At 41.2% G+C, this 18,454-nt stretch overlaps 1 protein-coding gene across 2 annotated transcripts in view; it reads right to left on the bottom strand.

The window, feature by feature from the left end:
- Nucleotides 1-18,454, bottom strand: part of FSHR (follicle stimulating hormone receptor) — a 160,727-nt gene that overhangs the window by 19,344 nt on the left and 122,929 nt on the right. Inside the window, exons 5-6 of one of the 2 annotated variants that reach the window (XM_059407808.1) lie at nt 2,125-2,196; nt 850-927 (exon numbers count right to left, since the gene is read on the bottom strand). In XM_059407808.1, coding sequence (XP_059263791.1) covers nt 850-927; nt 2,125-2,196 — 150 coding nt within the window. The remainder of the gene's footprint in view (nt 1-849; nt 928-2,124; nt 2,197-18,454) is intronic. The other variant, XM_059407809.1, reaches the window with a different exon arrangement.

Below are 18,454 nucleotides of genomic sequence, written 5' to 3'. Positions count from 1 at the left end.
TGCTGGGTAGTCTCTGAACCATGTTACTGCTTTGAAAATGACTGAAATTCTTCCTTGGCTGGAACTTACCTTTTTATGTAATGGCATATTTTAAACACACACACTGGTATATTTTTCAAAAAACGCAACAGTTTGTGAACTGGAAGGATAAAATGCTTTTCCTAAAGATGTAATGGTGGTTACCAGTTTCCCAAATGCCATTCTGTTTCCCTAACTTTGTAGACCCTGCCAACACCTGGGTAGCCCCAAGCTTTCTCTTTCTTAGCCATATTGGGCAGTGGATGAACTGTCACACAGACTACTAGTATGAATGATGATGAAGTAGTCCATTATTGGCACAGAGTGCATTTGAAAACATTCCTCAAAATAAGAGGGACTAACTCAAGCTCATTAAAAAATGTAATTGTTCCAAGAAAAAGAGAAGTCATCTTACGCCCAGCATGGGGTTGAACAGGAGCTGCTTGGCATGGTTATGAAGGAATATCTTCCGAATTCAGCCTCCTCCTTGGTCTTTTTCTTTGGGCAACAAAAGCCTTGCCAGGCAATAACTAGCTTTATTGATGCATCAGTTATTCTGTCCTTCAGAACAGATGTTGCATTGCAGGAGACCATCATTCAAAGAGCAATTTTAAATATTTGAATCGCACCACAGAATCATAAATTATTAACATGACTCCATGTTGTGATTCTGAAATGTAAAGATGGGGAATGAGAGAAAAATACTGAAGCAGAGAGAAATTTAAATGGTGTAATGCCAAAGTTACCCAAACACAAAAGGAGCATCCTGTTATGAGAGATGATTAAATCAGAAACCAAATGTTACTCCATTGGAGTTTTTTCTTTACTTACAAAATCATACTTTCATAACTCAGTCCCATGAAAGAATTTCTTTCAACTGTGTGGATGTTGATATTATCTTGAATGTCTCTAGAAGAAAGTACAAACATATTAGGTCTTTATGCCACCTCCACTCCTATAACCTCCACATGCTTAACTTCCTGGGCAAGATATGGTCTTTAGCTGAGGCAGTGTTGGAACGGTTAGTGTTCTGAAAGATGATGAGTTCAAAGTTAGGGAAATAAATGACATTGAGTTTATCTTCAGTATATCCGTTCCTAAAAATGAAATTGCTGACAGTTTCTCCTCTTCTCTTGTGTCTGGACATTTTCGTAGCTAATTTCAGCGTGTTAAGATTCTGATACGTTCCTTTATTATCCTTGCCTGCTCACTGTGACAAAGCCAGTCACACTGACCTTTTACCTACATATGGAACTTCTCCATTCATCGTACTTGGACCTTCAGCTTCCTCCCATTTCAGTCCCCCTCTTCCAGCCAGTTTACTTCCTTCTGTTCCCCTTGGGTCACAGAAAAGTTTTATCATTGATTTTTCTTTTCCTGAATGGAGCAATGGAGAAAATCTTTTTTTTTTTTTTTAATTTTTTTTAGATTATGTCCCTCATGCTCCCATGAAGCTTCCCTATGGTCAGATTTAACAAATACACTGTATATAGGTATAGTAAACTGCCTAGAACAATTTGAGAAATGTTGAGAGATCTTTTCCCCTCCCTCCCCCTCTCCCCTTTCTTTCCCCTTTTCCTTAGCTCTCTATACCCCTTCTTTACCATTTCCTTTTGGTTCTGTCCAGATTCTTACAATCTCACTATTGAAAGTAAACATGGCATTACACACTGTCTTTTTTCCTCCTCTTTGAAAATGCAGATGTCTTGAGAAAAGGCAAATAGATTATCTTGCTAACAGTGTGAACTTGTCAGCTGGTTTCTTTATGCCCAGGGTAATATGAGAATTCAGGAGGGAAGAGGCGAGGGTGGTGCAAGTCTGGGGTGAGGGGTGTAGTTTTAGGAGGGAGGTATATTAAGCACTGAGTGGTGAAGAAAGGAGACTCCTCTGTTGATAATGGTCTTTTTGAGGAGGCTGCTGTCTTCAAACTGAGCTTAGCTGGCTTTCCTGTAAAACCCAAGGATCCTTCCTGTTTGCCTTCCTTCCTCCTCTGCTTACCCAGAGTGACCTCCTTGGCGGATATACATCAAATAATGCATATTACAGGCCCTGAGGCCAATGGGCAAGACATCTACTGAGTAGGTCAAGTCTCAAGGAAAAACTTACAGTAGAACCTTTTGGAGAGATTGAATCTTGTGAACAGCTGGCAAGTGCTTAATACCCGTGTTGGATATTAACCTGGAGAGAGAGAAAATTAAAATGAGGGAAAAATGAACCTGGCTATCTTAACAATTGCTATGGTATACTGACTCCTTAGAGAAAAGAAACTTACACTTCTGACACAATGCACAAAACTTTTCAAAACTTTTTTTATCTTTTTTTTTTTTTTTATAAGATATGGTGGGTATTGAGGGCACATATTTCATGGAGCACTGGGTGTGGTGCATAAACAATGAATTTTGGAACACTGGGCACAAAAAAAAAAAAAATGTTAACACAATCCAAAGGTGAATTGTGACTAGATAACAAAATGTTCCTAAATTATCGCTTGTAGTCTTTGGAAAACTGCCCCTTCCCCAATCCAAGTGATTCTGTTGATATTAGAGCATGGGGTTCCATGTGCTCTGACCCCAGAATATGCATGTAACCTAATTCTGGTGAATTAGACGGTCTCCTGGGAAGTGGTTAGAAGTTGATTAGAGCTGAATCCATTGATGCTATCACCCTTAAGAGATAGTCCATAAATTTCTATAGCTGAAATGTCCAGAGCTATAATGGATCCTTCCCAAGGTCTGCTTATCTTCATCTGGGTTCCTCAGGAAGCAGAGACTGAGATGAAGCCCAGCCTGTAGATGGCATCTTTGATAATGAGTTTAGAGAGTTTGTGACATCAAGTAATGAAACGGGGAAGAAAGTTAATCAATACAAAGATAAGTTGTTGAGTTGGCCACTGCGACTGGTTACTTAATGCCAAACACTTGATTTAGGAGACTATCAAAATGGATCTCAGAACTGTTGCTCTGAATGGGAAAGAAGAGGAAACATTTAGTCATGGACTACTATTCCTATTGGTCAGATGTGTTTCCATGGGGTTAACTCCCTACTTAATGGCTTACATGCTGAATGAGTGCCCAGTGAGTGAGGAGACCCAGCACAGGAAATGAGAGGTCTGCAAGGCTGGGCCAGATGATGTCCAGTTGCACCTGTCTCCAGCTGATTGAAATTTGCTGCCACAGCAATGGTGAAGATTTTCAAGGCACATGAGAGTTTCCCTCTAGTGAGTTATTCAGAATCCTAATAGCTCCTCACCACCATTTTTCTTCTCTATGTGGCTTACTCAAGCCAGAGTTGGTCTTGATCACTTGCAATCTAAAGAATGTTCCATGGTACAAGTGAACAATGTGAAGGTTCGTGTGTCCTTTTGGGTTTATGATTCTAGAATAGACTGTGCTATCTTTGCTTCTATATTCAGAGTCAGTGAATTCTGCCTGTGGCTTCTCTAATGGTTCTCAGATTTTGTTCCCTCTTGGTTCTCAATGAACTACATAGAATCCATCTTGGTCAATTCTTTTGATTACTCAGCAGCCCTTGATTTGGTCCTCCTATGTTTTGATCAGTTATGTTCCTATAATTTTGCCTCTTCCAAAACGTTATAGCAATGCAATTATGTATTATGCAACTTCTTGAATCTGACTGCTTTCACACAGTTTAATGCATTTGACAGTCTTCCATCATGTTGTATATATCAATAATTCATTGTTTTTTTTTTTTTTATTGCTGAGCGGTATTCCATTGTATGGATGCACCAGAGCAGACCCATTCACCATTGAAGGACATGTAGTTTGTTTCCTGTTTTTGTAATAATTAAAAAAACTGCTTTAAACATTTGTGGTGGTGATGGCGGTGTGTAAGCATGTGTACATGCATGTGTGTGTGCATATGAGAGGGAGAGAGAGAACATTTTTTTATCTTGTGTGAATACCTATGAGCAGGATTGCTGGGTCATATGGTAAATGTATGTTTAACTTTATTAGAAAGTGCCGAACTGTTTTCCAAAGTGGCTGCACCATTATGCATTGCCATCAGCAATATATGAATGTTCTAGTTGTTGCACATCCCTGGTTATGTAAAAAATACTCTTTGAATATAAAAGTAATACATGTTTATTGTCAGAATTAAAGAAAGTATGGGAGCATTTACAGAAGAAAGTAAAATCACCTTTAGTTTGTCTACCCAGATATGGTTTCTGCTAATACTGAGGGTTTGATGTTTCTACCAAAACAAATGGCTTTCGTAGTTGCTCTCCAAATCTCTGAGATTCTACTCATTCTAAACAGAAACATGGCCATAAATAAGTATATACTAGCTTGACACAGTCCTATTGCCCATTTGTTATTTAATCATATCTAATCATCTGCTATTTTTAGATCTCTTCTCGTGTGTCTAAATACTATTCCCTTAATGAGATACCAAAGCAAGGGCCATATTTAATATTCTCTGACAATCTATATGACTATGTTCAGATTTTGAATGTAGTATGTGAACATAAAATATTGAGTTAATTGGTTGATGTTTCTAAAACATTGCTTGAATCTGTCACCAAGAAAAAATAAAAATTAATCAGTTAATTTATTTTTCTAGTGTCACTGCTACCTAGAGTAATTAATCTTAAACTGACACAGGGAAGTCTTGAGGCCAGGAATCTGTAGAACCTACGTGCCAACTCTGTCATGTACTAGACATAATGTGCTTCATCTCTCTAGCCTGGAAAAGATGTGGAGTGCATGAATATCAAGGTAGACATTCTATCAGACACCTTTGTGCTCTGCTTCACATCCTCTTGGTCCATCTTTTACTCTAGCTGTTACCATAGCAACTAGTTACATACAGACTTAACTTGGCAGATACTGGTTGGAGTTATACTGATTGTCTCATTTTCTGCCTTGGACTTCTCTGCCACATCTGAGTGGGGCGCTCAAATGAATCTGCTCTACCATTCAGAGGCATGTACAAATCAGGCAGTGCAAAGAGGTTGATACACCATACAGTGACTTTTGACTAGTGATCAACTCCTCTCTTCCATTCTTTGGGTGAAGAATTCTGAATATATCCTAAATGACACTTAAGAGGGACTCTAGCATGACTGAACCCCATTTACTGGTGGTGGTGAGCTGATGATAAATTCCTGAGCTGGCTCTCCCTCTTTGTTTTCTTCTCTTTAGTCATCCAACTGCTTTCTCTGGGTTGGGGTATAAAAATAAATTACTCAGACATGTTTTAGAGTGCCTAGGCTAAGACAAATACCAGCTTGCACTGAATCTTGCATTTATATAGATTCCCTGATGGCTGCTATTACCCGTTACTCTGCAAACCTGTCTTCAGTTGCAGCCTAGCCCGCTCTGTTTCTCTTTTTTCCCTTACTGTAAAGTTTCTAGAAAGAGCTGTCTGTATCTGTTGTCTTCATTTTCTTCTATCCCATTCCCCTCAGCCTCCTCCCAAGTTTCTTCATGGTATGTCTCTCCACCAAAACTACTTTATTATGTGCCAAATGTACCAATCCATAACCAATAAATCTAATGAGCAATTTAAATTCTTTTTTAAACATCTTTTAGGAGGATTCAGTACTTTCCCCCTTTCCTGTTAGTTTCTGTCATTTTGCTCTCTTCTGTTGTTCCTCTTACTCCTTTTTATTTTCTTTTTGCCCCCCCCCCTCTGAACCTTTTGCCTTTTTTCTTTATAATCTTGCCGGAAGATCTCCTTTCCAATTGCTTTAAGCACTACCAGTATGTTGACGACTCTTAGGTTCATACTTGACTTCTGACTGCTCTAGTCCATCTCTAATTAGAGTTTCTTTATATGTTCTTCTGAATGCATAGCAAACTACATTTCTTTCCCTCTTCACTTCAACCAAACTGTTCCTCCTCAGTTCTTCCTCATAAATAGCACTACCGTCTATCAATTGTGTGTTACAAATGTGACAGTTAAACTTGGCTTCTTCACCCTCACTCCCCAATATCAATACACCTCAAAATCCTCTTTGACTCCATTTTCAAAAGATTTCCTCATTGCATACAATTTCTTCCAACACTACTGATGCCACTGTAAAATTTGCACTTCTTACTCTTTGAACCCTATCTCATGCCATCTTCCCCCTGCCCTGTAGCATCTGTGGCTCTCACTCATTGCCTCAAATACACTAAATTGGCATTCGCACATGCTTTTTAAGGAAGGCTTACCACCCACATCTTGCTTAGTCCCTCTCAACCGATGCTTCAGGGGTCAACTGCAAATGTCATTTTCTCAGTGAAGAACTCCCCAACTGCCAGCTTAAAGTAAGCCCTCTGATTTATTCCCAGTATAATCATGCCTTTTTTAGCATTTTTTCTTCTTAGCACCCATCAAAATTCTAAAGTATACACTTTGTGTTTATTCAGTATCAGTTTCTTCAACTAGATTGTGAATGGCATGAGTGCAAAAATCATGTTTTTCCTGAAAATTCAGTGTTGGCACAGTGGTTGGCACATATAATATGCTTGATGTTATTCAGGCCAGGCAATGTGCTATGTGCTATTTAGAGATGAGCATAGAAAAGGAATCATTCACTACCCGTGTTCATCACACCTGATGGATTTGACATAATATAGATAGTAACCTGGCTCTCTCTCTCTTAATGAATGATTATGACTTTTACAACATTGAAAGAGGGAAGAATTTTGATTGTCAATGAGAATAGTACATTATTTAATATCAGTAGCATGAGCTTCTGAAGCCACAAAACTTACGGGATATCTATAAATGTCTATAGTTGCACATTGAAATCTTTGGTTTTTATAGAAAACACACAGCAAAATGGTTCAAATTATTCCAGTAGTGCTAGGTTTAAGACACTTAAGAAGATCTAGTGACCATCTAGTGAGATGGATTATTGGTGATAAGTTTATAGCTAAGACTCTCCATAACCCCAAGATAACTCAGGAAATGGAGTTCGGATGAACACTTAGTTTTCAATTCATTTTTCCCCTTTGATCAATAAATTCATGTCTGATGGAGGCTGGAAGTGGGTAATAACCCAGGAGCTCTATGTCTCAATGGGTTTGCTTTGGTCAAATGACTGTTTGCTGCAAAATTATTTTGATTCACTCAACTGTGGTTTATCTTCAAAAACAGGAAAGGCCTGAGGGTAAAATGTCAGCAAATTTAAGTTCTGCAAAAGGATTTTCTAAAGAAAACTTCCAGTTAGCCCTCTCAACAGCAAGTTGTGTGTTCTGAGCTGGTGTTAACAACTTTCATGCTGAACTGTCACTAATGTTTAGGTTACCGTAATGGAAATGGGCTCCACTTCTGTTGGGGTGACCTTAGTGAGGTTCCTTCTATTGCTGGGAACAATTCCCACTGTGTGCTGCCGCGTAATGAGATAATGCACTTGTCTTGTAGTATATACTGCCGAAGCAAGTGCTATACTTGCCTTTTATGGACAGGTGACCCCACAACTCTGAGCTCTGAGGCTCATCATTGTAAACATTGTTAGTGTTTTTATTAATCTTCAAAAGTGCTGGTGATTTGTTGTCTCCAAAACCGTGTGTGTTCTTACTTGTATTGCTTTGGACCGTATGTCTTCCTTCCATACAGCCTCTGTCCCATCCAAGAGAGGATACCAAAGATCATCCCCCAGCTTCAGAAAGTGAGTTTGGGTTGGTACAGATGAAATACTCAGACTGGTGTAGTGCAAACTCTGTTATTCACTGAGTGTCTTAAGAATTCAGAGAAGGGGAGAACAATGTGGGTTGGAAGAGTCGGGGCGGGCTTCTTGTAGAAAGAAAAGAAAACCAGATTTCTGAGTGAGTATAGAGCTTTATTGGCCTGAATGAGAGAAGTGAATGCATATGGCTCATTCATGGGAGGGCCATGGGGGAACAGAGGAAGATGGAACAGAAAGGTAAGGAGGAGGTAGTATGCTAAGGATTTTACAGCTATGTAGGGGAATGTGGACTTGATGGGTAAGTGACTGGAAAGGTGAAGTATGACTTGGGGGTTCTCTGAGCAGAGGTAGCCCATGTTTTTACCATCCCATAACACTGGGCTTCGTAGTGGTCGTTTGGTCAGGACAAACCGAGTGGTAGTTGAGACCCTACTGCATAACTGAACTGAGAAAAGTCAGGAAAGAAGGACCCTCTCCATCACACATGCTGGCCAAGAAGGCTATTCTTTATCTGTATTTCACCCCAAATCCACTATGGCAGGGAATGATCAATTCTGAGACTGTGCAAATCAGCTCTTTTAACCTGTGAACAGAGGCTGAAATAGAGTTCATGCCAGGGACTGGAAGGCCCATTGAGAGGCTTTAGGCAGATTTGAGTTAGGAAGGGTATACTGCTGATTATGGGTTTAGGTTAGGGGTCTATTAATTTTTGCACATTTCCTAGAAGCTAAAGCTGAGTGTTTGAACTTGAACTTCTTTTTCTACTTTCTAGTTGTTTTACCATAAGGAATTTGTTTGCACCTAATTGAGTTTTTTTTTTTTTTTCATTTTACATATGTAATTATATTATTTAGTGTTCTCCTCCTGACCACTCTAGGAGAAGATAGTCATCTGCCAACAGATAAGCAGGAGAGTAGACTGTGCTTGGTTAACACATGAAAAGATTTCTTACCTGGGGTTCACTTATATGGAGATTTCTATTTACTGCAGTCTTACCAATTGAGAATTTGCATCTTTACATACTTCACTATATAAGATGCCAGTTAGCTAACGTGTACTGGATTGATTAGGTGTAGAATTCCACAATCTTGGAGTTAGATGGCAGTGTATAAGAAGCTGTGGTACAGAGAAAAAGGACTTGTACTTACGATTAGGGACCCTGGACTTGAATGCCTTTCCTCTTACCATCTGGATAATACTGAGTAGTTTAGCTGCTTTTTCAGAGCCTCAGTTTTTCTGTGCAATGACTTTGTGTAGGGAATTACAAGAGATAGTGGAGCGCCTAGTTTCCTGCTCCCCTGTCTTGTAACTTCAGAACTGGATCCATTAAACTTATACTCAGCTTAAATTCCCCTCAGCCTCCATGGAAAATAGACTTAGTAATCCAGGATGGGTGGTAGTGGTGGAGAATATATGAGCCCAACATCAGGATTTTAAATAGCTCAGTCCTGTTAATGTGGCCGCATATTCGGTTTTGACCTAATATCCTGTCTTAATAATCAGTCGCTGATCCTCTTAGGGCAGAGAGCAAAGATTTTGAAACTAGCATCTCCAATGCTAGAGGATCTGGGTTCAAGTCCTACCTGTACCATTTCTTAAGATGTGTGGTTTTAAGAGTGTTAGTTGATGTCTCTGTGACTCTGATCCTTTGTCCTGATACTCCTTACACGACACCTTAGCACCATATTCAGGCACTGTTCTTGGTCTTTCTCCAGCCTTGTATTCCAGTTGCACTGAGACCATTCCTGATTTCTTGGTTCCCCTAGGACCTAGACCATGTCTTGTTTGTTTGGTTGTTTGTTTTTGTCAGTTCTCTTGGGTACTGAGATGCCATTTCCACGTCTGGGTCAAGAGTTGTCACTGTGGGACTTCCATGATGCCAGAGCAGACTGGTCTGATATCTGCTGCCCGAATGTCCTTTTACCCTCTTGCAACACCAGGAAGCTCTAGCTACATTTCCCAGATTCTTCTTGGTCCCTCCTCTAATTTCCTTCGGCTACTTCTGATAATTGTGCCTGAATCAACTTTCTTGTGTGTCTGATTCTGTGTACTTTCTGGGTCCTGATCGTATTATCACCTAGAGGTTTGCGGGTCATCTCAAGGAAAATTACTGCAAAGAGTTGACAAAATTGAAGACTTAGTCGACTATTTTTAACAAAAATACAAGCAATCCAAATTGGTTATTTTCTGTGATAACAAATGACTTCAGAAATATGCTACAGAGCAGATATTTTTTAAAATTAGGCACATTTGATTTGTCTTTTTAAGGAAAAGATGATATATTAGTAATGAGGGGGAAAACAATGCATTTGAAAGAAATCTATGCTATGTAGAGATCATCTGGGGAAAAAAAAGAATGGAAATAGTTCATTTATTGCAAAAAATGATGCATGTCATCATTAAAATTCTCATATTATACATTTTAAAAAATATGGAAACACAACTTTCTCACCTGTTTGCTTTTTCATTGGGTTTTGAACACATTCACTGGAAATATAAAAATGCAATACCTTGTAGGTAGTTTGTAAGAACATCTGATTGACATTAGGGAAGAAAATTTCCTAGCTGAATGTCATAAAAACATTAGCATGAAAGTATAGGGTTGAACCACTGAGTCTGATGACTCAGAGTACTGCTGTAGGCTTGTCTTCTCTGAGATCTACTTATTTTAGTGATACTTGGTTTTCAGCTTTGACAGCCCCTGAAATCTAGTATTGATACAACCTGTGAATTGCTTTTCCAGTGTAAAACAAAGGATTAAAAAATAATGAAGCATATCCTAGGACATTGCTTTCTCTAAAATATTTTTATTATACTTGGAGCAAAATAGGCTTTTTGTGTCATATAAAATATATATAATGAGACAAGACGTAAAAACCTATATTCATCTTGGTTTCATGCTTTAAAATATTTTTTTGCATATATTTTGTCATGTATACATTAATACTGCAATCATATATGTATCTACTTTGTAAATAAGGTTATTTGGGGATGCATGCTTGCCTTATTTTTTTCTGGGATGGGGTGAGGAAGCAAGACCATATTGTCCAATGTGTAGGATATTTTGCTTGGAAAGAAAAGCCTATAATTCTGAAGGGGTGCCAGATGGAAATGGTAATAGATTAGTGTTGTGTTGCTCTAGATAGGTATAGGATTAATAATAATAATGGTCAACATTTATTGAACATTTCCTATGCACCGGGCACCACCAAGCACTTAACATTGATCGTTTTATTTATTCCTCTTCTCTACCTGCGGAGACAGGTATCATTACCATCCTCATATCAGAGCTGAGGAGGCTCAGCTGATAGAGGTCCAGTAATTTTCACAAAGCCACACATAAGGAGGGCAGAGCTAGAGATTAAATCCACCTCTTTCTGACTCTATAAAGTTGGTGCTGTTAACATTATCAGGTTTAGCATAATGACTGATGGTCCTTCATTATGAAGGTTGCCCACAGATGAATGAATGGACTATATAGCTAAGCACTCCATTCCTTACCTCTGGAAATGTGTTCAACTAAATGCCCGGGAGGGTTTCTTCATGAGGGCCATGATACTGTAATTTATAATAAACAAATATTTCATGTTTGTCCCGTTTCCTTGTGCAGAAGTTCTAGGTTGGTGGAGATGTGAGGAGAGTGGCAGGCTCAGAAGCTCTGAATCTTTTCCCCACACCTTGCCCTACGTGTGCATCTCTTCCATCTAGCTCTTCCTGAGTTATATCCCTTTATGATAAGCTGGTAACTAGTAAGCAAAATGTTTCTCTGAGTTCTAGAAGCCATTCTAGGAAGTTAGCTGAACCCAAGTAGGGATCATTATGTCAAGTGAACTTTGGCTCACTTTCTACTTGCATCTGAAGAAGGTAAGAGACTCAGAGTAACTCCTCTGTAACTGTATAGATATGTTTGCCACGTAATAAGACTCATGCTCTCAGCCCAACAATTAACCTCTAAAGGTACCGTGGGTGGGTACAAAGAAATCATGTGCTTTAGTGGCAAATTGAATCAAGAGAACTAAACTGAAGAAAAATAATAGACAAAACAGGCCTGAATGTTAAAAAGTTTCTGATGGGCTAATTGTGCAGCTAGCTGTCGCTGTTGATGTTCTTTGTGCTTTCAATTTTGAGCACACTGTAGGATACCTTTGTATCCTTAGCTAGGGCACATCTCGGTGAAATAGAATATTCATGTTGGTTTTGCCTGAGACACCAAGGGATGAGAGATGCTACCTTCCAGTTACATAGTTCTTAACCTCTCATGCAAACTGAACAGGAAACTGGTATAGAGACCTTGGAAGAAGGGCTTCTGGGGATGATTGTGAATATGCCCTTCCCCTGCCCCTCTATGAACAAGTGTGGGCAGTGCTGGCTGCCTCATGTATGTTGAGAAAGGAACTTGAAGTAGACCGTGTGGTAGTTTCATAGCAGTTTCCTGCTTGGGGGGACGTAGTGACCAGTGTCTGACTCAGGCCAAGTGAGAGGCTGGCTACAGTGACAGTAGACCAGAGGACTACTTTTGGGGAAGTAACTGAAGACCTATGAAGTAACATAGGTCACAGTTCTGACCCGGGCCTCTCTGATGAAGGGAAGACTGGAAAAGCCCTTGCCTTATACCTGTGTAGCACATATGATTCACAAAGCTATTGTATGTTATCACATGTGACCTGGCAGTGAGTCTCTGAGCATGATTATGATTCTCATCTTACAGTGCTCACAGGTAGTATAAAAAAAATCACTCAAATTTCTAGACTCAAGCCAGAAAGAATCATAGTTAAAACTTACCAATTACCTTAGCAAGGGTTAGGCAACATTTTAAAGGCCCTCCTGTATTGAAATTCTTTAGTCCTGCCCACACTCTAGAAGAAAGGTAGTATTAGCTCCATTTTCGGGTAACTGAAAGTTTTGAAGCCTCTGTTTTCTTGGCTTGTCTGCTAGAAAGTGGAAGAAATGGCATCTGAACTCAGCACTCTGGCTCCTATGCTTTTCCTGTGATGTTCTTTCCATTATAGCACATTGGCTACATAAAGGACTTTTAAAACCTAAAGTTCTCTCTAGGTTAGATTCACTGCCAATAGAGCATTGCCAAGTGGCAACCTTTTGGGATCTGTTTGGATGCCAATGTAAGAATAACTTTAATCAAACTACCAATTTGTGGCAAGCAGTTACTTTTAAAATACATAGGGGAGTCACAAAAGAGTTAATATTTTAAACAGTTTGCACACCCTTCCTCACAACTCATTTCTAACATTAATTATTTAGGAAGCTATTTCTTAGGTATACTCTGACTTAGCCTGAGTAGATGATCACAAGTTCCACATGGCAAACATTAATAAGGTGTCAATGTTTTACTCAGAACACCGAGTACATTATGTTGGCTTCATCTGTGCTCTACACCTTCCCCGCTGTGGTGTGCCAGAAAGTGGGATGAACTGGGTTGGAGTCAGACATTTCTGGCTTCCATTCTGTCAAGTACATAATCTCTGAGTTTCAAAATCCTCATTTGTCAATTGGGCAAGATACACACATACTATTTTGGGAAGATGGGACGATGAGATGAATAGATGCTCAATAAACACTAATTTCCCTATTTTTCATGTCCCAGGATTGCTTCTTAATCCCATTTTCTGAGTTTGGGCAATTCAGTCACCATCTATGAACCTCAAATTAACCACCCATAACATGGAGTCATCAGAAAATATCTCTCAGCGCTTTTGTAAGACTGTATCAACTTACACCAAGTGCAAATGCTTTCTTTCTATGCTAGGATTCCTGTTACCCGCCCCCGTATCATCCATCAGAACCTCTTCGAGTTAGCAATTCTTGCTCTTGTTGCTGCTTTAAACTTTAAAAGCAGTCTCCTACGTGTTTCGTCTTCTCCCTGCCTTTCCTTCTTTATGACAACTTTTAGAAGGAGAGAGGAACATGGTTTCTCTCCTCATTGCGTTGAGGCCCAGAGGGGTCTAGTTGCTTGCTTACAAGTTCCCACTGACAGGACTGGAACCTGGGTCTGTGGCTCTTCTTGGTGTCCTGACGAGTGACTCTGTGTCTACTTGACTCCTGTGGTTTGTTCCTTGTCCAGAGAAACCTTAATGGGTGACCTTTGTTGGGGGGTACCTGATTTCTTCTCCATAGCCCCCTAAACATCTTGCTCTCTTCCTTGCACTGCTAGCTTTGAAACCCAAACTGGTGAGGGAGGAGCTCTCCGCCTCCTGAACTCAGCATTTTTTTTTTTTTTTTGGGGGGGGCAGGGTGTTCACTATGAGTAAACTCATGATTAAACCACAACAGAACATTTTTGTCTGCTACCAATGAAGATATTCTTCCTTAGAGCATTTGTCACTTTGGCATTCATACTCCGTAATGCCTCAGATATTCCTCTAAAGCTCCTTCCCTTTCCCTACCCAGACAGACAGGTTCAAACTCAGACCTGCATTTTCATGAAGAACCTACTATGTGCAAACCCCGTGCCTTGTGGGGGGCCCAGAAATGAATCCCTTACTTTGCATTTTCTGCCACTTCATTGCTCCCTAGTCCTGAGCCACTTCATCTGCTGGCTGGTGAGTCCCCTGGGCTGTGTTCTTTCTGTACCCCATGTGTGGGGAAGCCATCTTCTCAGATGGGCATGTCTAGAGTGTGGGAGCAGCAGGGCCTTTCCACTAGACCATGCCTACATTCTCATGCCTTTGTTTGTAGCTGACAGCCTACGAACACACATTAGGAAAGAGAAAGTAGATGAGATAAATGAGGGCAACAAAGGAAAAGTGTGTCCTTCAACATCTATTAGAGGGAGGCGAGAACCAGGTACATGAGACCTGAACAGCCAACATACTCTATAAGGAAAAATGCAGAGCTGAGTGCCTTCTTTTTCTTTTGTTTGTTTGTTTTTGTTTTTAATGCCCAGACCTGGGGATCTAGCTATGAAGACAACCTAGTCCCCACCTTGGAGTAGCACAGAATCTGGTAACTAGAATTCTCTTGTGTCGCCCTCCCTCTGTCATTGTCCAGCCTGCCCCTGCTGCCCTCCCCAGACTCCTCTGCCCATCCTAGTCTCCATGGGCTGCCCTAATCCTTAGGGAGAATTCTGTGTTAGCTCTAATTTCTTAAGCATCTGTGACATCTCCCAGGGATAACTGCAAATGTAAAAGGGTCTGCAAAAGACACAAACAGCCTTTAAATCTCCCCACACTGACTGCAGCGATGGAAGATAAGGCAGGGGTTCATCTTGCATGGAGGTGGCGCTTTGCCTGATGCCATTAGGGTTTGCCATTGGAGTTGTCGCTCCTCCTGCCTGTGCCTGAGGCAGCCCCTGCTGGGGATCTGGCCCTCCCAGGCCAGCTCCAGCATTGCCCAGTACAGTCTGCCTTGTAGGCCTCAGCCCCACTTCCAGTGTTTGCCGGAGTCTGCTGAGGCTGGCTGTGCCCAGGTGTGTGGGACTGAAGTGACTGGGATGGATCCTATGATTGTCCTTTAGTTCCAGGAGTTGAGTTTCTGCTGTTCCTAATTTAAGAGTAAATCTATAGCTGCTTTAAGTTCTTAATGTACCCAGAGGATCTCAGTACTTGAAAGGTCCACATGCATCCTGGGGAAGAGGAGACTGGTCTGGGAAATACAGTGTTCTGCAGGGAGCTGTGTTTTCCCATCTTGCAGAGAGCATTTCTCCTTCTGTACAAGGCGCTTCGTGCTGGGTCTAAATATACAGAACTGATGACAGCACCATCACTGGGAAGCCCAGATTTGTGAAGATCACAGTTTAGACTTGAGAGTTAGAAGAGATCTTAGAGGATGTGTAGTCCAGTTTCCTCTTCTCATTTACCTCATTAAGCATATTATGTCCATTATGTGGATGAAGAAACTAAGCCCTAGGGACACCTGCATGGCTCAGTTGGTTAAACGGCTGCCTTCGGCTCAGGTCATGATTCTGGTGTCCTGGGATTGAGTCCCACATCGGGCTCCTTGCTCAGCAGGGAGCCTGCTTCTCTCTCTGCCTCCTCCTGCCACTCTGTCTGCCTGTGCTAACTCTCTCTCTCTTTCTCTCTGACAAATAAATAGATAAAATCTTAAAAAAAAAGAAAAGAAACTAAGCCCTAAAAGGATCAGCCATCACTGTTGGGAGAAGTGGGAGCTGTGCTAGCACTGAGGAAGGAATCAAGTCTGAGCTTCACACAGCTCTTCTGAGACTTGTCTCCGGCCCCTCGCTGCACTTGTCTGTACATTTGACTTCTGGTGATGACCGACATGGCTTATTTAAAAATTAATGGGGCGAGGGGTGCCTGGGTGGCTCAGTCGTTAAGCATCTGCCTTCGGCTCAGGTCATGATCCCAGGGTCCTGGGATTGAGCCCCACATTGGGCTCTCTGCTCAGTAGGAAGCCTGCTTCTTCTTCTTCCACTCCCCCTGCTGTGCTCCCTCTCTCACTGTCTCTCTCTCCCCGTCAAATAAATAAAATCTTTTAAAAAAAAATGAGGTGAGGACACAACTACTTCATGAGAAGCTCTATCCTATGAAAAAAACAATTCAGAGACTCTGCACGTGGGTTAAGTATGGTTGCCTAGGTGCTATTAGAGTGGATCCTTTGGGACTTAGCTCTCTCTCCAGAAACCTCCATACCTGAAGTCCATCATTATCAGTCCTTGGGTTTCACATTGCCTTGTCTATGCCTCTCTTTTAAAAACAGAAATTCCTCTAGGAAGAAGAACATCAAGCCCTGAACGTATTGATGTACCATGATGGATCAAGGAATAGCTTGCTGAGGGAAAATCCCTGGGCTTCTTGTAGGAGAAGACACAGTGAACAGGTTAGAGGAATGAGGAAAGGAGGTGAGCAGTATGAAAGCATCACCTCCTTAATGATCAGGCCCTCAGCAAAGCGGAGGTTCTTGCCCTCCTTGAGCGGACAGGCTCAGGCTGAAATCTCATCCTGAACTTGAGCATTTCAGAAGAAAAATCTGACCATATTTTCCTAGCATTGACAATGGCAGGCATAGTTGGCTCTGCGAGACACCTAACTGATAAAAGAAGCAATTGTATAATTTCCATTGTGCCCATTTTTGTCGCCATGACAACATCCTTAGATCCTTACAACACTGACAGCCAGGGAGATAGCTAATAATTTATTTCCAATAAGCACCAGCCCCTGTGTAAAAGGACTTCTGGTCCCATCTGGAGGATGGTTCTATGTGTGAGGTGCTTAGAGGGGGCATGGGAGAAGGAAGGCTTTGGGGGTTACTGGAAGTGAGGGGCAAAAATCATTGCAGTCACTTGGGTCCATGTCTCACCTAGAGGTAAATCACATACCAATGATTCTTCTTTGGAAATCTGTCCCCAGTTGAACCATGCCTCCCCAGGCCTCCAGGTGCCATCATTATTGTACCCTTGGATTATAGCAGTTGCCTCTTAGCAGGTCTCCCTTTAGTGTATGTCGGTACTCTGCTCCTGGTCAACGTACAGTTCAAACCCTTGTCATCTCGTTACTGTGCTGCTTAAAATCTCTTACAGCTTACTCTTTACTATGGTAGTAGGACTGAACTCCCCTGCCTTAATTTCTTTAATCTTACCAAACCCAGTCTATCCTAATGCATTCCTACTCTTCAGTGTGTGTCTTGTTTGTAGCTGGGACTCAGTTTCTCCCCCTCCTCTGCCTGTTCCATGATCCTTTTACCTTCTATGTATTTGCTCATCTCCCCCCCCCCCCCACTCCAGGAAATTCCTTCTTTTCTATCTTTCCAAATTTTATTTACCCCTTAGGTTGCAGCTAAGTGCTGCCTACCCACATGACACTTCCCCTGACTCCTCCAGCCTGAAGCATGGGGTCAGTCCTCTTGTTTATGACAAGGACCACACAGCTCTACAGATAGATGTGTTATTGCCAGGAGTTAATGGGTGCTAGCTAGCCTTTTCTCCACAAAAGACTGAGCTCCTTGAGATCTGTCCATAGATGTCTCCTATCTCTCTCACAAGGCCATCTCCTCCATCCTTTCTCAACCACCACCTTTTTAAAACATTATTCCCTACTTGTCCTACTTTATCTTTCTTTATACCATGAACACCACCTAACGTTATTGAACATTATCTCTTCAGCTAGAATGTAAGTTCCACAAGCGCAGAGGCTTCATCTGTCTTGGCATCTTTTGTATATCCAATAACTACTACAAAGCCTAGACTATAGTAGGACCCCAATACATGATTGTTGAAAGACTGAATGAATGAGTTCTTATTTATTGGCCAATTGGCATCCAAAATGATAGAGGAGAAAAGGGCAGACACCAGTCCTTTCTACTATGTACATGGCTGTCATTACTTCTAAAAATGAACATTCATATGGTCATCAGGACAGTCAGCCAGCCTTTGCTGTACACCCAGAATACTCCAATTTGTAGGGCCATTGCACATTCCTGTGAGGAGAGCCACGTACTCAGGGACTACAGGCAAGGCCAGCGTACTGCTGCAAATGCATGGACTTCTACCTTGCCCACTTCTTGGATTGCCGGGAGGCTCAAAGGCAATAAAGAATGAGGAAAAGTGTTAAACTGTGAATCAGCATAAAAGTGGGACGCATTATCTAACCAGCCGTGATGTGAAGAACTGGAATTAGTTTTTGTGGAGACGGCAAGAGATATTGTGGACAATGAGTATTGAAAATAAACAATAAAAGGAGAGGTCAAGAGCTCTCCATTAGAACTCTGAAGGATAATGCAGTTTTGCTTGTTTGGAAGGACCTTTCTGGATATGTGAGGAGTTCAGTAAGAAGGATGCCTTATTCCTTTGAGAAGCATAAGTGATGTATTTCCACATTTGAATGC

This window comes from Mustela nigripes, chromosome 7 (assembly GCF_022355385.1).
Source record: "Mustela nigripes isolate SB6536 chromosome 7, MUSNIG.SB6536, whole genome shotgun sequence".
Classification (NCBI taxonomy): Eukaryota; Metazoa; Chordata; class Mammalia; order Carnivora; family Mustelidae; genus Mustela; species Mustela nigripes.
The sequence above is the reverse complement of the archived record's forward strand: the minus strand, read 5'-3'. Positions and strand labels throughout refer to the sequence as shown.